General features: G+C 40.4%; 1 protein-coding gene across 2 annotated transcripts in view; it reads right to left on the bottom strand.

Annotated features, from left to right (window-relative positions):
• Window positions 1-23155, bottom strand: part of rgl1 (ral guanine nucleotide dissociation stimulator-like 1) — a 33340-nt gene extending 10185 nt beyond the window's left edge. The window contains exons 1-6 of one of the 2 annotated variants that reach the window (XM_059341501.1): window positions 22715-23155; window positions 4605-4715; window positions 1805-2013; window positions 1648-1710; window positions 1302-1492; window positions 634-758 (exon numbers count right to left, since the gene is read on the bottom strand). In XM_059341501.1, the coding sequence (XP_059197484.1) occupies window positions 634-758; window positions 1302-1492; window positions 1648-1710; window positions 1805-2013; window positions 4605-4715; window positions 22715-22873 (858 nt within the window). In that variant the 5' untranslated portion in view covers window positions 22874-23155. Of the gene's footprint in view, window positions 1-633; window positions 759-1301; window positions 1493-1647; window positions 1711-1804; window positions 2014-4604; window positions 4716-7039; window positions 7256-22714 lie in introns of those variants that run through there. The other variant, XM_059341503.1, reaches the window with a different exon arrangement.
• Between the last annotated feature and the right edge of the window lie 944 nt (window positions 23156-24099).

Consider the following 24099-nt stretch of genomic DNA (forward strand, 5'->3'; position numbering starts at 1 on the left):
GTTAGCATGACGACATTGTACATTTAGTCATTTATAGATAGATAGATAGATAGATAGATAGATATACTTTATTTATCCCAAGCTGGGAAATTACAGTGTAGCAGAAGCATTACACACAGAGACAGTGACAATTAAATAAAAACAAACAAACCTAGGCATACTTCAAGCAATAAAATATAAAAATACAATAAAAATACAATAAAATATAAAGTGTCTAAAGAAGGAGTATGTATTAAGGAGTAGAATAGAATTCCAGTGCAGAATAAATATGAATATACAGTATAAAAATGTTGGTGCTATGAAACAAATAAGGTGCAATGAACAGTGTGCATAAAGAACACATAAAGTGCATAGACAGTATGTAATGAACCAGACTATTATTTGTAATATTTATTATTTTTTATTTATTATTTATTATTTAGCAGACGCTTTTATCCAAAGCGACTTACAGGAAGAGTAAAAGCAAACAATCAAGGTATAGTGCAATAAGAGCTATTAGTGCATCAATAAGTGCTAGTGACTATTCTTTGAGGAGTAGAATTTACATTATATTAAGTCATCCCATTGAAGATGGGATGTGACCTGCGTGACCTTTCTGCTGCTACACAGCATCCACCCTTTCCCTCCACTTACAGCATCCATGTAGGTCAGCTGCTCCGCCACCAGGTCGGCGTCAAACGACAGGAAGTCCTCCTGGACCTCGATCTCCACTTCCTCCTCCTCCCCCAGGCAGAAAGAACTGTTGCCATGGAATCCAGCTAAAAGCAGGAAAGTATAAATGATTTGATTGTGCGCCATGGCAGCCAAATGTTTTAATGATTAAAAGGAACATTTAAATGGCATTTCAGCTGAAATTTAGCTGCCAATCAACCACGATCTGATCAAGATATGAGCAGCTAAATGAGCTGTTTTTGAAATAGGATTTCCTTTCTTTATTCTCACTATTGTGAATGCTTAATGAGACACTCAACCTTGATATCAAAAATGCATTTTTACTCTTTCAACCAATGTTCTAAATGGCTTTCAGGTGAAAGAGTAAAAAGCACTGTACTCTCCAATAATATAATATAATATAATATCTGTTGTATGGGCATTCTTCCTAGCTATGTCGTTATTGATACGTCCCTTTATACTAATGTTTCTGTTTACACTTGTATTACTATGCTACTGATGCTACAGGTAATGTGTACAAAAATGTCTCACAATGTCAAATGTCGTACTGTCATATATGTCATATGCCAAGGATAAAAGAAATAAAGACTTGAATTACAAAAAAAAAAGCACTGTACAGAGACACTTACGATCAGCATCGTCCATGCCGGCCTGACTCTGCAGCTGCTCCAGCAGACCCTCTGCCCGCCTGAGAGCCTCCGAGCCAGGCAGGGCCTTGCGCAAGTAGTCCATCAGCCTGTGGAGGCAGGGGTAGTCAGGTGGCTCCTGGAAGTCTTCAGGGCACTGGTCCAGCCAGGCACGCAGGATAGAGGCCAAGGCACTGTGGAGACAGCAGGGAAGGATGAATTAAGAGAGCTGGCAGTGATAGGAGGACAGGTGATAAGTGAGCTTTAGTGCTGAGAGTTACAAAACATTATCTCATGAAAGCTGTCCATATGGAACTGATAGCCATGAATATATAAAACTGTATCTCACCTTCTGATGGCTCCGTTGCTTTCAGAGCCTTTGCATGTGTCATTTTCCTCCACACTCCCATACCTGCCACAGAAAAGTAAGAGGAAACCATATTCAAAACCACTAAAACGTGTAGTCAATGCAGCCTTTTTGGCTGTATGCAATACTTCACACGTACCTGTCTAGGAGTAGCTGCAGAACAGTCTGTGTGCTAGCGAAGGCTCTGTAGGTGGACAGGAAGATGGAGGTGTAGGTGAGGTCGTTGTCTCCGAACGCCGTCAGTAACGTCTCCACCAGACGCTCCAGTGTTCCAGCACGGATACTTCGGATCTTGCAGGTCTCCAGCTGGCTCACCGTGTGGCCTGGAGGCAGACGGTCCCCCTCCGCCTAAACACACGTGCACACACAACACATGTTTTAACACTGAGAAATTTTATTATGCACTGCAATAACTTCCAAAGCTTTTCTTTGCTTTGTTTGGCTTTGGATGCATCACAGATTAATACTGTAATCCTTTTACAGAGTCAAATTCAAGCACATTTTAAACATTTTCAAGGTGCAAACACTATTGAAAACACTATAGTTTACTGCAGCGTACTCTTAACTTTAACACTTATCTGCTCTACTCTACTGCCCTTACTTTTTAACAACACAATGTTTGACTTGTGCTTTATATTATTTTATCTCTTTTTTTTTATCCTGCTGTATCTTATTTTATCCTATTTATATTTTTATTTCTATTTCCCTGTTTTAATTGACTGTTTTTACTGTTTTCAATTGTGTCTTCCTGTTTTTAATGTGTATGTAAAGCACTTTGAATTACCTTGTGTTGAATTGTGCTATACAAATAAACTTGCCTTGCCTTGCCTTGCATTTTTAGGCTTTTCCACTTTACAGCTATGGTACATTATTATATACCGTTTGTACAGTTATACTGATTATTTCACCTTTTTATCAGATTCAATTAGATGTTATTGTTCTTTAAACAACCAAAATTAGCTTAATTTTTCACAATGTGCAACAAGGTGATTTGGCATCCTAAATTACCTAAATTTCAAGCACTTTATTCAACATCCAAGCACTTTTGAGAACATTAGAAATTCATGTGTTTTCAAGGATCTCCAGCATCCGCAGAACGTTTCATCAGAAGACAAAGATGGAGGAAGGGAGGAAACAGTAAGGACAATCATGACCTATATTTAATTCTGATTTCTCCAGATGTGTCCGACTATTGTGCCTACAGGGAAATGGACGGAGCGGTTACAAAACAGGCAGGGAGAGAGTAGAAGAGGAGGTGGCACAGACGTGCAGAGAGAAAAAGGAGACCTTGGTGAAGTTAACACGCTACAACAGGAAACGCTCCAATCTGCTTTTAATCACAGCAGCAGGCCCCTCCTCCACCGTCCCTCCAGACAGAGAGGAGGACAGCAGCAGAGCCAAGTTCTCCCACCACTCCCCTCTGATAACAACTCAGTACACCAACGATTACCATTATTTATCTCTGTGAGGTGACCTGCTGCACACTCACACACACACAAGCTTAGATTGAACAAATCACAATGAATTACAAGGTTCCTATATTTTTTCCAAAGTCAAATTTAAGCACTCTTTAAGCATTTCAAGGTGCATTTTCAATTTTTTCCAGCACCTTACAAGTGGTTAATTGCATATTTGCATACTGTATATACTGTGTAGTGTACTGATTATTTCACTTCTTCATCAAATAGATGTTTTTGTGCTATAAATACCTCAAGCACTTTCAAGCCCTTTATTCAAAATTCACCTTTCAAACCTTGAAAAACACCACATCGAAGTTGTTCTCAAGGATTTCCAGTTAGAAATACACTGGATTTGCAGCCCGATCCACTACACACACTGTAAACACCCATCAGTGAACAGTCCCACTGATTGTACAGTAATTGCTGTAATTCACTGACAATAGCCTGTTTATAGTAAATATACTGATGCCTCAATAGGGATCGCTCTCTATTCTACTCCACTCAATAGACCGCACTGTATAAAGCACCCATGTTATTTTAATTAGCTCGAATACAGTTGGCAGCTTGCGCTCTTCGTCAATACATCAATACAGTCTTGAAGCCTCAGAGCAGTTTCTTCTTTATGTGCCAACCCTCCATTCCCCATGGCAAGCACAAAGAGACAGCAGTGATGCAAACAAATCAACAACACAAGATTTTTTCTTGTAAACAAAGGCCACACATCTGTAATTTCTGTTACGCTGGGTTCATGCATTCCTTCACTGTTGCTGGGAAAAAACACAAGAAACTAAAGATAATGCCCCTAATTAGCCCTTCTCTGCAGTATAACAGGTTATTAAGTCGATATAAACAGCCCAGTGGAAGAAGCAGCAATGTTTCATACGTACTGAAAAATGTACAACTTAAGCAAAAGCCTTTAATACCCCCCTTTTTTTGTCACACCATCATTTTTTGTCATAAAAAACTGCTGTACAGGGGAGCAAGCCGTTTTGTTGGCAGCCGGGAAAGTCAGGAAATCACATGCTTTGGCTAAACAGTCCAGGTCTGCTGAAACTGTTGGTTTTCAGCAGGCAGCTAAAAGGTGTTGTCTAAACTGGGAGATTTGTAGCTCAAATGTTAAAACAACGCACCCCGGTGGAGCACAATGCTGCGAGACGCCCTGCTATTGAAAGACGTGGTCTGCTTTAAACAATAGAGATTAGGTTCTGTTTTTATGATCAGCAGTCTGCACCCAACTAAATGCTTTTATAAAACCATCTACACGTGATAAATTCCGATGCAGTGGCTATTCCACTTCGGGTGGAAATCTGTAGTTCACATTTTGCACTGCAACAGGTTAAGAGAGTGGAAAAAGCAGCATCAGGTTTCCATTTGTATTATCTGTTCTCGCTGAGGGTTTGGACTCTTTCTTCTTTTGAAAAAGCTTGGTCAGCTGTGATTCTGTCACACTGGGAGACATCAGACGGGGAGGCTACTCACCCCGAGCCATCTTGCTCCCTTGTTGGCCGCCTGCTGAATCTGAACCCTCTTCAGTGTCACGTTGTAGATGGCTCCTTCCTCGACTTCCTCCCCCCAGTCCTGCACTGAGCTCTGCAAGGAGAGGGAAAATGTTAGAAGGCTCCAGAAGAGAGGAGAGGAGAGGATAAAAAGATTGAACAATTTCCTGTAAATAAGCGCAGGCTGCAGATCTAACTTCCAAGTGTCATTTCAATAGTTTGACAAAGTAGGAACTGACGTTTTTGGAAACATCTCTGACAAAAGCAGAAGGAAGCGTCAGAAAAAACCCAGCCACAGCACTCAAACAAACTAGTAAAAGAAGCACTAAAGTGCAGTAAAACATCAAGAATGACCACCTCCCCAACCCCCATCTCTGCTGCCTGCCAGGCCTCCCTCAATGTCTTTACTCCCTCTTTTATTCCCTATCCATCTCTTTCACCGTGTCCCCTTCTCTCTGAGGTGAAGTCAGAGCTGGACTGCTTCACTGGAGCTCAGAAAGCTTGAGATAAGAGCCAGGATGGATGAAGTATTTCAAACAAACCCCCACATAGCGAAACAAGACAAGTTGACGTGTCTTTGTCTGTTGTCAGATTACAAAGACGCTTAAATCAGCTCATAAAACTAAATAGATTTGTGCTCATCTTGCTCCATATGCGCCGTGTCTGCCTCTGGTTGTAAATCACTGACAAACAGCCGAGTGCACAAACAAACAGCGACAAATCAAAACTCAGAGAGAGTGTACGAAAACACAGCCCCAGATATGCTGAGACATCAACATATGGAGACAGAGACAAAAACAGAGGCAGAGACAGTGAAAGAGGACTGGCCAAATATAAACACCACGCATGCAGTATTATGGCCAAGTCCTCACACACACACACACACACACACACACACACACACACACACACACTCACTCTGAGAGGCCGCAGCGGCCAAGATCACTCTCACTTGTCCCCACTTTCATTTACACAGCTCAATGGCAAAGTCCATTTGCCACACAGAAAGACTGCCAGAAAAGAGGTCAAGGGTCAAAGTCGCCGTTAACAGGCTCAATGCATGGTCCTGGAGGCCTGTGGCACTCAGCCATGACTGAGCCGTGTTTGGGTTTGAACAGAAACATGTGATGTTGAAATGAAAAGAAAGCCTGGACCAAAAAACACAAAGAGAGAGAGAAAGGGAGAGGAGGCGTGGAAAATAAAGGATTTTTACTGCCTCTCGCAGATGAAACCAGTAATCATGTCTGTGTTGTTGCATGTCACTGGTTTGTCTGAAACATGTCGGTCCCCTACCCTGCTCAGCATCATGTCTTAATGTGGGCCTAGTAAGTGCATATCTCTCTCCCGTTCTCTTTAGCTGCTGCTGGCTGGATGGCTGGCGCAGAGACAGATAAATACATCAGTGCATGAGTCATGCAGTCCACACACTCCCAAAACAATAGCGGGAGGTCTCTGTGCTGGCCGGCCCGGGCTGCTGAGTTCACATTCTGCACACACAGCCTGCTTTTTGTCAGCCACAGAAGTGGAGATGTTTTTCAGAGCAGGGTTTTAAAAAAGGCTCTGCTCGCTTTGTGCACCAAGTTTGGGGGGCTTATTGTGAGACGAGCATGCATGAAAATGGGAAAAACAGTCTGTCACTGTGATATTTCTATTCAGCAGAGAATACAGGCCAGAAACATTACACAGCAGATAGTTACAGAAAGAAGAGACTATCAAATGACCCTGAACGCAGTGTAAACAGGAGAGGAGCCGTTTACTCTCTTCACTTATAAGATAGAAGATGCTGAAAAAGTGCACATGGAGGACATTAAGGAGAGCAAATAGTGCACTATCTTTGCTCAAATAGTGCTAATCTGCCTATCAGCTGTGTGTGAAACAATACTCCCAAGATAACAACAACAACAACAGTTGTGTTAAATCTTTGGCGCTGATCTGTTTGTCTTTTGTGTTTTCCTCGCCTGCACGCAGCTGGGACCCGTGGAGAGACAGTGATGGCCCCGGGGCCTCGCCAATTGTTCCCTCTCTGTTTCGCTGCAGGCCCCCAGACAAAAGTTTTCATATCCACCATCATCAGGGAGGGGAGAGCAAACAGATCGGGTTCATATTCTGGCGCAGTCGGCAGGGGATTTTTTTATTTGTCCCCCCTCTTCTTCCCCACGTTTCCAAACTTTGCGCGACATCTTTACGCACCAACAATGTAGGTTAAACTGGTTTTAAAGCCGAGTGAAAACAATTAAAACTCAATGTTCAACTGTTCCCCTCCTCCTCCTCCTCTTCTCCCCTTTATCCGCTACTTTCCCAAGCCTTCACCCCCCTCTTTTTGACCCCCCCCCTCTCCCTCTCCCCCCTCTCTCTTCAAAACCACAAACTCAACAACAGAGCACAGGATGGAAAAGCATGAGAGATTTTTGTTTTTACCATTTTACTTTTCCAGGCGAATTTCATGGTGAGCGTTTCTTTCATGATCCGGGAACAGCATCAGAGCTCGGGAATAATCCGCCAAGGAAAGAAGAAGAATATTTGTTCCTGATGTTAAAATCAAATCCCAGATCCGAAAAAATGTCTTCTCCTTCACCGCACACACTTTCGTTCGCTCAGCTCCAAACTCCAAATCCTCCTGTGTCTGTCAGCAGGCTTTAGCCTCTTCTACTGAATGACCAAACTCCTCCTCCTTGCACTCACAACAGTCCCGTTTAAACTCCTCCTCCTCCTCCCTCTCTGTCCGACTTCCATCATACTGACAACAATGTGCGCGCTCAGACGTAGGGCTGTGATTTCTGTTTGCGCAATATACCATACGCATGAATCATAAATCACTTTCCAAAGAAAGTCAAAGCGCTCGTAACTGATTTTTATAATGTGTTTATAAGGGTTTATAAGCCCCTATAAAAAATGAATCCTTATGATATGGACAGCATACACTAAAAGCCTCTGTTTTTATTTTTTATCACTTTTTATTGTTCTTTAAATTTTGCTTTTTTTTTTGCTAAACAAGACATTTGGGATGTATTGTATTGGTTGTTTTGTGCATTATAATTGCAAAAATGCAAAATTCTGGAATGTAGCTGAAGCTGAAGCTGCTGTTTAGCTTCAGCAGTCAGAGTTAGACTAATAAAGTCGGTGTTTTTAGTGCAATATTCCCTCTTTGCTTCTCCCACACAGTGTTTTCTCAAGCAGAGGTAGGCCCATGGTTACACATGCAGGGAATTCCACTATAAAAAGACCCAAACTTTGAAAGACACCCACTTTATTTGACTGACTCAGATCGCTGAAGGCTCATATTAGCTTCAGCTGGACTTAAAAATGCATTTGCACAGAATGATTTGTTCTGCATCAAGTTGAACCTATCCTTTAAAACAGCACTCCACTGATTTAGTATTGCACTTCTATAAAAATAGAAGTATACAGCCTTTTTGTTCATCAAAATCTATTACGCTTTGGGTAATATCTGATTAGGAAGTGAGTGTCCATGGATGGATTATAAGAACTGTATACAGAAACAAAGATGACCTATTCAGTCCATTTTAAACTGCTCACCAGACAGATATGACTAAAAATATTTCTGTCTCCTTGGTTAGCTTCCACGTTCTGTTGCACAGTTAGTGTTCTCTGCTGCAATATCACGAAAGGCTACTTGAAGAAAATAAGATGAGGCTGAGCGGGAGCACCGTATCTAGTGCTATAAAACAATTATGTGTGTATGTAGGGTTCAAGTTCAATGTTCCTCCTCCATTTCTTCTCCTATGGCCCCTACTATAGATTCCCTTTGTGCCCCTCACCTCTCCACTTTGTACAATTCTCCCATGGGAGAGGAGTCACGTGATGAGTCACAAGTGGGTCATCATGACAAAAAGTGGTCCTGAAGATGGCCACTCTAGTGGGAACTACCATAGTAGATTCTGTTGTCACTTTTAGAAGCCAACTGAAGACATTTTTATTTGTTCAGGCTTTTGATTAATTGTTTCGGGACTGCTATGGTTGTTTAACCCATTGAAGCCTGGAAAGCGGATACGTCGTTTTGTAGTATTTGTATAAGCTCTCAAATACTTTTTGAATTTCATTTCTATCTGCTACAGAGGCTGAAAAATCTATTATTTAGTAGAAGTGTTGACACTTCTGTTGAATTTCCAGAAAAACTTCAGGTTTTAGGGGCTTATTTTAAAATCGCCCAGAGGTTTTACAGGCGTTTCAGGCCTAAATGGGTTAAATTGCTGTTGTTTTGGTCTTTTAAAACTTGTATGTACATTTTTATGTTATGTGTATGATTTTTATGTGAAGCACTTTGTGACTTCTGTCTGTGAAAGGTGCTATATAAATAAAGTTTACTTACTTACTTACTTACTTACACAGAAGCAGTTTTGAGTACTTTTCCAGGTGTTTATATGTCTGTCTGTGGACAGATTCTGTCACCACTTCAGAGATGTGAAGTTTAGATTACGATGGAGGCCGAATTTGAAGATAGGTGTGGTCCAAGCAAGGGCACCGGAAGTAAAGGGGAGGAAGTCAGTAGAGGAAAGGCCACTAGCTTGATTTAGCATCACAGCTGGTCTGATCTCATTCCCAGATGGTAGCTAGTTTGTCATTGTTTATTGTTTATATTTTTATTTTCAACAATATTGTCAATATGTGAACCTGGTCTCACAGAAATCCGTGAAATAGCCACGGATTTCGCTTAACTCAAAATCCGTGGAATAGCCACGGAATCGCTCAAATTTCCGTGAAACTGACACGGATTTCGCTACAATGCAAGTTAAAGACAGTCATATCCCGTGGCTATTGGTCTGTTCCAAGTCACGTGACTTTCAAGGTTCCGGCGGTCAGAACAAAAAACATGGCGGACAGTTCTCTCATTTTTAGTGAAAAATCAATATTTTGACTTAGTTTCTGCATAAAAATGGATTTTGATCACATTTCTAGCTAGAAATATATGTTTTATTTTCTAAATCTTCACTCAGTGAATGTACATAATCACTTTGTATGTTGGAATAGCCACGGGATATGACTGTCATTAACTTGCATTGTAGCGAAATCTGTGTCAGTTTCACGGAAATTTGATCGATTCCGTGGCTATTCCACGGATTTTGAGTTAAGCGAAATCCGTGGCTATTTCACGGATTTCTGTGAGACCAGGTTGCAATATGTGCCTATAAAGTTAATATACAGATTTCATATGAGTGGATGAATTGGGTAGCTGTCTTGTGTGTGAACCAGCTGCCGCCTCACAGCCCTGCGTGGGACAATACAAGGAAGGCTGCAGATGCCGTCACCAGTACTGTGCATTGTCAGTGACAGGAGAGGAGAATAGGCCGAGTGTGAGAATAGCTGCACTGTTCCACTGTGAACGGGCCCGCACACGTACTCAAACAGCCCACTTGTGTGAATAAACTGGAAGATATGAATCAAGTGTCCGCTTTGTGACGGGTCTTTTTGTATAAAGTTGTATCGTAAACATGTATCAGAAGAGAGCAAGCACTGGTTCATGCATTCGCTGGTCCAATCATTCAGCTGATGGCTGAATTAAAGCAGTGATCCAGAGTCAGGAGACAGTTGGAATGTCATGATGTTTATTGTCATCTGGCTCAGTGGGAGAGATGGCAAGACCTGCTGTGGCCCCTTTTCAATACTGTGTGTACACTCAAAAAAATGATTCAAGCCCTTCTTAGATGTGACACATTAATGTATTGTTTGTCTAATGAAAATATATCAATTAAAATCAAATCAAAAGTAGTTTAAGAAGTGTAACCTAAAATGTATTAATTGACTCCCCTGTCCTTCCCTTCAACCCAAAAAGAATGAGTTTCAGTTTTCCAATTCTATGTTTTTAGGTTGAACGAACACAGTTTCTTTATTTTAGCTCTCCTTGACATAAATGAGTTGACGTAACTCAATTTAAATACAATACATACATGTTTTTAATTTGAGTTCGAACAAATCAACTCAAATACATTATATTGCATCGATGCACTTGTTTTGAGTTTGGGCTACATATATTTTTTGGATGGAAATTCTGCCCACAATATAATTGAGTTCATCCAATGAGGTTTTTTTTTCAGTGTACGTGATATGCCTACCCACTCCTCTGACTCCCATGAGACTGACACGTAACCAACGTCACGCTCAGCGTCACTGGCTGTCACACACCACGCTGCCAGGCAGGGTGCACCCACACACAAGGTCCCCACTTTTGGCTTCATTGCTTGGAGAGCACTAAAGGGTCAGGAAAGCCCAATGTACGTCTCCATCAGTGTTTCTCCGTGTGTGGTAATCATGTTTTAATAAGTTTTTTTCTTGCTGACTCTTCATAAAGCTTCGTATCTGGCCCAGCTCCAGTTCCCAGGCCGAGCTGCCCCGGTGTCCACTTGGGTCTCTGGGGCTCTGGGAAGCCCAGAGGGGCAGTGGGAAGGTTGCGACCCCACATGACCTCCAGCTCAGCCCCGGGGGGATTTTAGTGTTGGTCTCACAGTAGGAATGATGTCACATCCCAGCGCAAACAACACTTTTGACAAATGTGACAGCTGCTGCTCCGTCTGATGGATAAGCAGATGAGTATGCACAATTTTCAACATGAGATGAAAAATATGGAGTCCAGGTGCATTAGTGTATAGCTCTATCTTAATGGTACCAATCAGAAAAGAGTGTTCTGTAGTTTAAGGACAAGGAGGCTAAATTCAGTAAATGTCAGAGCTGTTTTTAGATATTTTGATCCCAATCCAAGTGAAGTCTCAAGTCCTTTAGGACCACATGTTTGGAAATGCACTTATTTGCTTTTTTGCAGAGAGTTAAGTTCATTCCTTGCATGGGGTCATCTTTGAATGTGTGGGATTGATATTCAGGGAAATCTGTACTGCCAATTATCAACCTCAAAAAGCACATAAAGTGCTAGATTCATCTGAAGAAAGACACTTTCACGTAGAGCTAACAAACTGATCACAAGACATTGCTGACAATATAGTTGTTTATAGTTTAGCATTTATGCCACAGCTGCATTTATGCCATAAATGCTTAAGTGTAAACAAATTTGTCTTCAACATTGAAGCGGGATTTTCATAGTGTTTCTTACATAAATGAGAAAAGTACCAGTATCTCCATCTGTATAATATATAAAGTACAGAAGCTGTCAAAATAAATGTAGTGAAGCAAGAGTACAACAAATAAGTATAAAGTAGCATAAAATGGAAATAGTAACTTAATAGTAAGACTTAAGTCTGAATAGAGTCCAAGTGCACAGTTTTGGTGAATGCAACTAAACTCTACATCTCTCTTCTGAAATGTAGAAATCCTGCAGTCTGAATGTAAACGTTAAAGAGAATGTGACGAAGGTTCATCTTCATGTTGTAATACTTGAAGGCTATCAGATATTGCACATGGTATTCCTAGACTGTAATACTGGCCAATCCTCATACCAAGTTTTTCCTTCTCTTGGAAGACTAATGACGTAATTACACTTAGGAAAGCCCTTGAGTTTTTGATAATGGGTTCCTGCTATTATTGAGCTCAAGTACGCTCTTCTCCCTGTTCCACAGAGTCAGAACAGGGAGCTACAGTACAGACAGAAAGGGGACAAAAACAGGAGGAGCGCCGCTCGCACTGTTATTGCACCACTGTGGGGAAAAACGCACATTCCAGGAAATCTCCCACTTCCTGCCTCCAGCCTCCTGACTCCAGCGAGCCTGCTGTCCTCATACCTGACTGGCTGGGGAGCTTCTCTGGCCCGGAGCGTGGTCATAACGGACAATGTGAGCCGAGGAAAAGGGGATTTCTAATGCAAAATTAAGCAGGAGAATAAAAATACTGAAAAAACAGAACCAAACCACAGACACACAAGAGGATAACAATGGGGTTGGGGGTCTTGGGCAGCATGTGTAATGTCTCAGTGTTTACATCCAAGATAAGAAGGTCGTGCATCAAAGAAAATGTAGGACAGTGTTGAGATTAGGTTGAAAGGACGTTATCTCTAGTGTGAGGATCCATACTGGCCCCAAGACAAGAGTGATACAACAGGACCGTCATGCTCTGGCTTCCACAGAAAGAGTGATTTCAGACCGGAAACAGACACCCTGCTTCCTTTTCTGCTGGAAACAAATAAACAGAGGAGACTCATTATTTAATCCGGTAAGAGGAGTATCAGCTGTGGCTGGAGCCAAACTCTCCGGTGGAAAGACATTGCGTAAAATTACAAAATGAAGAGGATCTTTCCTGCTTCCATAACTGGACCAAATGTGTCGGTATACTCTGTTCTTGTTTGTACATTCTTGCAGTATTATGCTCGGCTATGCACACACAGTGTGATCCACTGTATGTTTGTGTGCGGTTGGTGGGTTTGTGTTTCCAAAGCATACTGCCCAGTAGAGGGCAGAGTTCATAAACCGCTGTGTTTATCCAGAGTCAGCAGAGGTTTTAGCCAGACCAGGCCAGAGCAACAAACCCCAAGAGGTTGGATTTATGGCACAGGGTCAGGATGATGTGCTATAACTCAATAAAACCCAAGAATGAGACAATCAAATAGCTTTAATTGGTCATTTGAGAGCAGTGAAGCGGGGGCAATGCACTCTGTAAAGGCTCAATGTTATTTGATAGCTATTTAATGAGGCAACAGATCAGCAGATGAGTGTCTGTGGATCCAGTAGTAGCAACAATGAAAACACAGTCGGATGAGAACATGCCTTCTCTTATAACACATACCGTCGCACTTTTTTCTCCGTCTCTCTGTTTCTGTCTGTTCTTCGGTCAACTGAACCCTTTGTTCAAACATTAAAGCTCTGTCTGCCTCCTTCTTTCTTTCTCTCTCTCCCTCCCTCTCTCCTCTCTTATGTCATGCCCTTACTCCTCTTAGATCTATTGTCCCTGACTGTTGTTGAGCTCTCCCTCTTTCTCTCTCTGTGGATGGGTGACATCATTAGTTTCCAGTAAAGTCCAGAGCTTCAGCCCGAGACCCCTCCTCCTCCTCCTCCTCCTCCTCCTCCACACTCAACATTAAACACAGCTGACCCTGCAAAGCAAGACACACTTTCAGGAAAAGTTGCTCCATTTTTCATTAGAAGTACGCTAACCGAATTATATCCATGCACAGAGGTATTTAGGCTTTTACCGATAGTGAAACAGACGTGTCTCATATCAGCCTCCATATGGGGTCAGTGAGACCGTTAAAGCAAGGATAATCCTCTCTGGAGCTATGATGACTCAGATGCTATGCTGCTAGTTAAGGTGCTTTCAGGTGTCTTTGCATTTAAAGGAGTTACGATGAATTCCCAGCACAAACACACAACCCCCGTTCATGGGGCCCCAACCCTGACCCCCTCTAGATCTAAGCCCCGCTAAGCCTTGAATGAATCGGTCTGGACTGGCTCGGTTGTCTGTCTGACCCCCCCTGCTAATGAGAGACGGACCATCTGTTGCCCAGCAGATCCATGCTACACTCAAGTTGTCACATACGCAACAAAAACAACACACAGCATCAGTGAAGCGATGACACGCTGGTGACAACTGCTGCCTAAAACACTGCAAATTCATTTCATTAGAACATGCAAAATCACACTTACTGGAACCATTGCACTATTTTTAAGTTTCTATTCTATGAAATTGTTGGCTCTGGCTGGAAAAATATATATATATTTTGCACTTGGTTCCTTTTTTAAATTGGGGGATTTTCTACAGTTCTAGTGTAAAATCAAAGTGTGAAGCATGTGCATTGTAGGAAATGAAACTGTGAAAGTGATGCACACAACAACACACACAAAAAAAGAGTCTGTAGCACAATAACAAGCAACAGTAGAGCTGTTGCCATAACACTGACGATTATTATATAAGATATTTACCAGAAGTAGAAAGTAACGAGTAAGATTTACTCAAGTACTTTATTCAAGTAAAATTTTGGGGTACTTAACTTGAGCAATTCCATTTAAGCCACTTTATACTCCACTACATCTCAAGAGGAAGATATCTACTTTTTACTTCACTAAATCACTATATTTGATACCTTAAGTTACGTCACAGTTAGATTACTGACACAAAATATAATAAATGATGATATATTATTAAAGGTAAGGCTTCCCAGTTATAATATGGGATATAATAACCTATATATAATAGCGGACCAGATGGAGCATTAAAGTGATGAACACATAATGCATCAAAAATGATAATCTAATCCAAAATATGAATGCCCTCCCCATACTTGTGCACTTTTACTTAAATCAGGTGTTGAATACGGGACTTTTACTTGCTACTTTTACTTCAGGGAAAGACCTTAGTACTTCCCACACCACTGACATGTACTATGAGAAAACATTATGGACACATTAAACACTGTTTAAAGTTGTAATAAAGCTAAAAATAGATCCTGCTGTTAAACTTAAACAAATACAGGATGTATTTCCTGTTCTAAAGTTAGTGTATTTCTTTGTTTATCATAGTGTTTGACCTCAATAGAGGTTTTATAGTTGGTAACCTGCTGACATACAGATTGTGTGAGAGGCGCTTATATTAATAACTGTCGTCAGGACACTAGTGGCCTCCAGCTTAATGCCACACACCCCTCACACACACACACGCTCTTTCTCTTTCTCACACACACGCACACACAAGCGCTAATACACACATCACAATGTAAGCTTGATCCTAGTCATGCGTCCTGGCTAATACTGCAAGTCCTGCTTGAGCGGGAAAAGGAACAGAGAATTGTGTGTGTGTGTGTGTGTGTGTGTGTGTGTGTGTGTGTGTGTGTGTGTGTCACAGAGCTGCCAAACCATGAAAACAAACCAAATCAAAGACGCTGCTGCTGCTGCACATATTGCCTCCTGCCTTATACCAACCCACCCCTGAAAACACACACACACACATGGTCACAAAACACACACCCATCTCCATATGGTGCGATGAGCTTCTGCCCCAGTTAAGGGAGCTGCTCCTGGGGTGTTGTTGCGCTGGGATGGCCGCTCGGGTGACAGGGACAATGCCCACAGTATTGACTTTTCACACCAGTCCTATTATGTGACCTAATTAGGGCCAAGATCACAATCTGAACCTCTACAGAGCTGCAGGCAACCAGACAACTTGACACGCTGGGGTCACCCAAGTGTGTAAACACCATCTTAAGTGGTGGACTGAATGACGGAGACCTGGATTTAAGAGAAAAGAGAAGTGTGGCAGTTTGTGAATTGTGCAATTTGAGACAAAAAGATGAGTATAATATTGTCGCTCCACTTGTGTCTTGTTGTTTACTGGGTTAGTCAATAAACCCAGTCGTTTCTATATCTTCTCCCAGCTGTGCCGCATCTAAAATTGTAAAAGGCATTGAAATTTAACCCATGAGAACCCATGGTGACACCCGTGTAACAAACACGTTAAATCTTCTATTTTTTGTTACTAGGCTAAGTTTAAACCCATTTAACAATTCTAATCCGTTAATAGGGAGTCCAGTATTGCATTTAACTTGTTTTGACCATATTTCCTGAACAAATTAAAGTCACAATTTTGATAAACAAAAGGACATATGGTTATTTGTTTTTATTTATTATCGATTTATTATTATTACACTACTTAAAAACAAATAATAAAATAATAAAAAGTAATTTGTTGTTAAACAGAACTAATGTCACAATTTTGATAGATGTTGTGGAGATGCAGAGAAAAAGGCAAATTTGTGTCTAGTTTTTATTTTATTTTAAAATACGAAAAATTATAAACATAAATATTATAAACATAAATACTATAAGCGCCCAATGTAATGTTTATGTCACATCACAGATCTTTGCCATTTAGGGATAGTGTTTTTGAAAACACATCAGAAATGGTGGTATATCCCCCATAACTTTCCTTTAAGGATAACTGGGTCTGGGTTCTTGTGGGTTAAAGAAATGTACAACTGAAACCCAAATAGTTTTCTATTGATTTACAGGCCAATAAAGCAGGTCACAAGTCACAGAACTAGTCTTAGCCGGATGAATGAATCACGGAGCAATCATCAAAACACATGACAAGCAAGGATGCAAACTTTCGGAAACACTGAGACGTCACTGAGCATCAGCATGAAACGTGCACTTCTCTGTTCAAGAAGTCAAGAAAAGAGGAAGGAGGAGTGCTAACTCAGCTTTCTTTACTTTTTTCAATGGAAAAAACGCCATCATCGAAATTCTCTGTACCTCCTCTTGCTTTTGTCCCTGTTTTGCCTTTAAAAAGTCACTTCTGCATTTCCAGCAAATGACCCGCTGAGGTTATTGAACTACCCTGCTGGTTATTGTAAATGGGTGTGAGGTAGCAGCTAATATTCCCTCTACTGGAGGTTTTATTGATCGGCCAGCCTAATTACATGGCCTTATCACTGATAAAGAGAGAAGAGTATGAAAGAACACGGCAGACTTCTAAAATGCAGTTAGAGCAGTAAAATGTTCCATGATAACCTACTGAGATGTGTGTACTCGTCAACACTCTCACTTCTGTGAAACCAAGTTCAAACCCGGTCAAGTTCTTTGTTATTCCTACTTGTGATAGCATCTTGCAACATTTCATTATTTTCACTTTTTTTCCATAAGATCACAATAAACGACTAAAATAGTATATACGCCTGCAACAAAGCAAAACAAAGAAAAAGAATAAAGTTAAAAAAATTAAATAAAATTGAATTAAATCTAAAAAGAAATTAAAAAACATTTAAAATAACAGAGATAATAATATGGAAAAATAAAGAAACAAAAAGTTAAATAAACATTTATAAATATATATGCATTTACATGAGATACCATATACAAAAAATACAATTTAAAAAGGAGAACATAATGAATAATAATAAGAAGAATAATCATAATGGGGGAATATATACCATACCTACAGTGCAAAAAAAGAAAAGTTGGGTGAACTCAAAATTGCAAGGCAACAAACTTCGATAAAATTTTAAGTTGGACAGTTAAAATAAATATTTTAAGTTTTGCTTTTGAGTCCGCTCAACTCTGAATTCAGATTTCTGTCAACTCAACTGTAAGTTGTACTAATTTATAATTTTACATGAATCATTGTAATAACTTTTAATCCTTACTTCTGCTAACTTCTGCAATGTGCTGAATTGGCACGATTGTAACGCCGCTATGAAATGTCAGCTAATGTTGCGACCACAATTTTGAGTTAGCATTGATATGCTAATGGCTACTCTTGTAACTGTAACAAGCAGCGCCGCTAGCACCAGTTAGCCGCTAGCACCAGTTAGCCGCTAGCATCAGTTAACTGCTAGCTTCAGTTAGCCGCTAGCTTTCGCTAATGACCGAATTTCACAACAAAGAAATAAGAGTTAGCAGAACTATTGTCCCTTGTTGTGAACCCCAACTTAAAGATATAAGTAACAACAACTGACAAACTTGTTTTTGAGCAGACAACTGGCTTCCTTTGTTGTGCTAACTTACATTATTGCCCTAAATGTCAATAATTTATATTTCCAAGTTTTACCAACTTAAATCACTGTTTAAGGCCAAAAAATACAAGTTGGCTTTTTTGCAGTGTATGTCGTTTCAAAATGCTCGAATGGGGGTTACAGTCTGACAGTCTTGTTCTTATATGATTTATTGTCTTCCCATCAATCCCACCATTTGTGTGAACAATCATGTGTGCCATGTCTCATTGTGGACTGCTGATATAGCGACTGACACCTCAGCACTCCCTTGTCTCTGACCTGAACTGTGGACCTGGACCTGACAGCTGTCTATTACCACACAGCAGGCTGATTACAGGATTACAAGGAAGTAATCTGATCGCTGCTTTTATGACTGGCATGCTTTTCATAACCTCATGTACGGTAAAAAGTTAACAGACAGGACAGTGAGGAACACCTGACAGCTGTAAAGCCAAAGTCTCCTCCGAGCCAGCGGGAGCCAGCTGTTAGACTGACAGAATGACACCTAGGCAGGTCACGCAAGTTTTGTTGTTTATCACAATCCGTAACTTATGTAACTTTATTGAAGGTATTTAGCCCTCTATAAACTGCAGAAACAGCCACAAGGATGAGTTTCTGACACATGAAGCGATGCATGGAAGCTGAGCCTCACTTTGACTAAATCACCCAGAGAGTGTCAGCGTCTGCAAGCTAACCTCCAGTCATCTTATCCCTGGGTAAACAATTGGCGGAAACAGTGCTGTGAGACTGGAGGACACGTCAGCCAGGATGTCAGATAGCAGCGAGGAGGATGATCGCCCAGAGCTCAGCTTCAATACAAACGTACTTGCAGCACAGCCCGACAGGATAGTAATTAGTTTATTTTACAGAGTGATTATATTGACCAGAGGGGAAGGAAGGACTCACATCCTTTTAAGTAAAAGTACTTAAAGCACACTGATCATCAACATATACTCTGTTAAAGGTAATAATTAATGTAAAAGCAGGTTTTTTTCTGCTGCAGTTGGTTGAGGATGAGCTCATTTTGAACTATGCTGTATCTAACAAATTATTATTTTCAATATGGATTAAACTGCTGATTTATTTTTTCTTTATTCAATGTATTATTTGTTTCATAAACATTGTAGAAATATTGAGAAATGCTGTTATAATCACCCAGAGCCCAACAATCCAAACCTCTGGCCCATTATTATTACATTTGTATTTATGTTATTATAAAATGATTAAAAGGAAAAGCAGGAAATCCTCACAATTGAGAGACTGGAACCTTCAAACAATTATCAAAATAGATAAATTGATACCTGTCAGTTGACTCGCTGTTTCAGCTGTACTTGTATGAACTTTGGGAAAACAATATTTTATATACTCTCCATATGTTCTGTGCAAAAAATTCAATTTGTAAAGTAACTAAAAGCTGTAGGACGAATGCAGTGGAGTAAAAAGTACAATACTTCCCTCTGAGATGTAGAGGAGTAGAAGTAGAAAGAAACATGAAAAGAAAAGTAAAGTAGAACAACCTCAGGTTTATGCTTAACCCTTTATTGTGCGAAGAACTATATTGGGTCCCCCCATGTCTCTCTGTGAGGTCGTAGAACCACATGGATTTGTAATATTTAGAGAAAAAAGTTGCAAATTTACTAGATTAAAGTGGCAAATCTACAAGAAAAAAAATCACAGATTTAAGAGATTTAAAGTGGCAAAAAAGTCGCAGATTTACGAGAAAAAAGTGGGAAAAAAGCAACTTTTTCCCCCCAGATTCACCACTTTAACCCTTAATAGGACACTCATTGAAATACTTGCAAATTCCAAATTTCAACGCTAGGTAATATTGGAGGATATTACATACAGCCAGAATGTGTAAAAAAAACATACGTAAACAATATTTTGAGAAAAAAGTTTACAAGATTAAAGTGGCAAATCTACGAGAAAAAAATGCGCATATTTATGAGATTTAAAGTGGTGAATCTGGGAGAAAAAAGCTGCTTTTTTCCCACGTTTTTCTCGTAAATCTGCGACTTTTTTCGCGCAGATTTGCCACTTTAAATCTCTTAAATCTGCGACTTTTTTTCTTGTAGGTTTGCCACTTTAATCTAGTAAATTTGCAACTTCTTTCTCGAAATATTACCTGAAGTTACCAAATATAGTTCTTTGCCTGATAAAGGGTTAAGCACTTCAGTAAAATAATTGAATTAACCTACATTTCTCCACTCATAATGGGGTTCTGGGGTACAAATATTTATCTCTGCTGTCACATAGAATCAGTACTGCAGGTGGCGGTCAGTGTCTTGCTCAAGGACACTTCAGCACGCTGGTTTTCTGACCTCAGCCTCTCTACTCTCTAAATCTAAACGTGCCATGTGTAAACACCAAAAGTATTTTCTCTTTAGCCTCAATACCACAAGTGCGCACATGCAAACAATTAGCCACAACTAAGCTGAAATAAGCTGTTGCTGCAGGTCGCCCTCTGGTAATCACACTGTTATGAGGAATCGGCGAGCTCACACACAAATTAAAGCGAGGTAAATAAACATGAAGGCATGCACGCTGACATGAAGTGTAATGTATGCCACATTTTTTGTCATGCTCTGCCGCTGGCTGACACATATTAAAGTCATTAAGGCAGTTGGGTTCTGAAGTAAAGTGAGTAATGCTTCTCTGTGAACTCTGCAACCAGTCAGCACAACTGTGCACGTACACACACACACACACACACACACACACACACACACACACACAAAGTGACCAGTAAGCGTTAGTTACAGTGAATTACTGCTTTGCACAAGAGGTCAACTGCCCTTTCGTCAGTGACTCCAAAGGTTGCTGTCTAGTTTGCCTTATTGCACTATGAGTTGTCGACTTATTGCATAAAATTTCAGTGAGTCAAGGTCAAGCAGAGGAACTGAAATACAACAAATTGGGAAATAACAAATCAATCGCTGATTGATCTCTGAGTTCAGCAAATTTTGCTGATTTTGGTTTCAAAATCACCCTTTACTTACTGTACGGGTTTTTTTGTCGGAAGCTTAAACCGCTGAATAGAGGATGTGTCACTACCAGTTAACTGTCCATGCATGTTCCCTCCAAAACTGCTGAGTATAGAACAGTCACATATGTGCTGTGATTTATAGTCAAACACCTTTATTCCTTGCATGCAAACATATAAGAACAGAGGTGGAATGTAACACAGTACGATTACCAAAGTACTGTACTTATGTACAAAAATGACTTTAATTACTTGCACTTTACTTGAGTGGTTTGATTTTATGCCACTTTATACTTTTTACTCCACTAAATCAGAGGCAAATATTGTGCTTTCATACCCTTTCTTTGCAGTGAAACAGCATTTATCACAAATTGTTCTCCATTTTAAATTTTATTTGTGTGGAATAGTGTTCCTTTACATTTTAAGAAAATTCTCCTGCTTGTATTGGCTATAAAATTCATCGCTACAAGATGAAAACAGAAAAAGTTTACTCTTTAGAGACGTGGTCCTCACAGGATTGCTGTCATATAGAATATGATGCCTTTGTTATAGAATCATATATCCAGCAGTATATAAAGAGTTAAAATTAGCAAAACCTTAAACCTTTACATTAGTTAAATCATCATAATGCCACAGTAATATTAGAACACTGTAAGGGAACATTTTACTGCATCTTTCTGATAATTAAAGGAAATATTTTGATAATACTCACATATTTTTATTTAAATAAGGTTTTGAATAGAGGATTTTTACTTGTAGTCAAGTATTTTGACAGTGCTGTATTGTTAATCTTGCATAAGTTAAGGGTCTAAATCAGGGGTGTCAAACTCAAATACACAATGGGCCAAAATTTAAAACTTGAATAAAATCGCGGGCCAACATTGAACAAATAAACCTTTTAATATATACCAAACATGTTTTGCTTTAACATTAAATATGGAACCAGCAACGCTTATAAACATACAATATATAACTAAATAGTGCAGACATGCAAAATCAAATTTCAAATAAAAAACACATCAATGTCAATAATTTATTAAATAAAAATTAAATAAAAATCGTATGCCTCTTTTCCATTTGCAACCTTCTGATTCAAATATCAAAATAAAGTTTGTCATCAGGTTAATACATTTAAAAATAAAATAACAATAATAAATCTAGTATTAGCGGTAAATGCGCCATACAATACCGGCAGGTCAGCTTTTATACTACAATAATTATATAATAATTTGGTATTGCCTTGCGGGCCAAATAAAATTACATTGCGGGCCAAATTTGGCCCGTGGGCCAGAGTTTGACACCCCTGGTCTAAATACTTGTTAATAAGAACATGCACACATAGTTTCCCTCCCCTATCACTCTCCTCTGTTTCTCACAATCACCACAGACATCCAACAAACAGACCTTGAAAGAGACACAAACACTACCACTCTCTCTGCTCCTCACTGCACACTTTTAAATGTTTACAATTCCAAGTTTCTCTCAAAGAAGTGTTCGTTCTAAACTCTTTCCACTTCCCATTCCCATCCTTGAGTCTATAAAAACGAACCAAACCTTTGACACCAAACAAAACTCCAAACAACAGAAGGCACAGGAAGGTCATGCACGCGAAGGCCAACATCTGCCCGATTGTTTAACAAGACTGGGAGTACCTGAGCTTCCCAGAAATAAAAAACAGATTTCAAGAAACAGCACGAGGTGGAGAGACACAATAATTCTGCCGTGTACTGACCCAGTGGTGGGGGCTGCTCTCTGGGGAGCGAGGCTGGTACCTCTGCAGGGTGACCCCTCCTTTCCCCTCCAGGAGTAAGGTGCAGTCCAGGTCTGGGCAGTTGTGGTTGCCACCAGCAGGCCAGGGCAGCAGGGTGGCCAGAGGGTAGTGAGAGATCATGCTGGCCGCTTGGATCAGCGGCAGGGCTGACAGGGATGGCAGGGCATTCTCCAGTCTGGACAGCAGCGAGATGGACACTTCTTCAGTGGAATCAGTTGCAATCTGTCTTCGAATGTTGACAGATTTTGATTTAGGTCTTTAGTGTCAGCTGTTTTGGTCAGCTCCTCCTCTCCTCTCAGTCTAGTGGTACTTGTCTCCAGTTCAGAGGTGTCACCAATGATAACTCTCCTCTCAAGTTGTCCACTTCAGTCTTCTCCCTTCCTGTTTTTCTCTCTCCCCCCTACCACGTAAAGTTTCTATCCTCCCCTCTTCTGTTTCTCTTTTCTTCCTCTCTCTCTCTCTGCGCGCGTGGAGCTTTGCTTGCCAACAGCTCTCAACCACATGAGTGATTAAAGTCTATTGTCTCTCTCTCTTTTTCTCCTTCTCTCTCTCTCGCCCCCTGCATTCATCCTGGCCAGAAGGGGAGGAGTTATAACTTGGTGGCCCAGCCCACCCACCCCCCTTAAAAAACTCTGACTAAAGAGAGTTTGACTGTGAAAGAATGTGAAGAAAAGGAAAGAAAGACAGGAAAGCTGAGATAGAGAGGAGGATGTTATGGAAGAGGTTCTAAGAACGACTAACAATAGCAGATATTTTCCATGATGGATGACTTTTGGCCTCTTTTATGTTCTGCTGAATCCCAAATTGCACTTACTGAATCTTCAAACAGATTTAAACTCTTATTCTCATCCTTTGAGTCATCATTTTTGCCGCAATTGCTCCCTAAATCTATTTTAAATGATTTTTCTTCTTTTCAAGTGTTTCACTAGAACTAGGCAGTCCTGTCTATGTAAAACGTGACTTTTTTATGCTTCAAACTTTACAAGTTAAGGTGTTTAAATGAGTGGATGGCTTCATAAAGTTACTGATTCAGCTACCTGTTAAGCAGTAAGGCTTGGTGACATTTGTGACAGCAGGGCAAAGGTCAAACCATAATAAATGTATAACAATTATGGATAGCATGCGAATTGTGTGTGTGTGTGTGTGTGTGTGTGTGTGTGTGTGTGTGTGCGCGCGTGTGTGTGTGTTTGTGTGTGTGTGTGTGTGTGTGTGATCGTGTTCAAGGTAGGAATAAGAAGCAGTCATGTGTAAAACGCTGCAGTTGCTGAGGAGAGGATTATCTGGGACCAGGCAGTGCTCCGACACACACACACACACACACACACACACACACACACACACACACA

The sequence above is a fragment of the Centropristis striata genome, chromosome 9, assembly GCF_030273125.1.
Source record: "Centropristis striata isolate RG_2023a ecotype Rhode Island chromosome 9, C.striata_1.0, whole genome shotgun sequence".
Lineage (NCBI taxonomy): Eukaryota > Metazoa > Chordata > Actinopteri > Perciformes > Serranidae > Centropristis > Centropristis striata.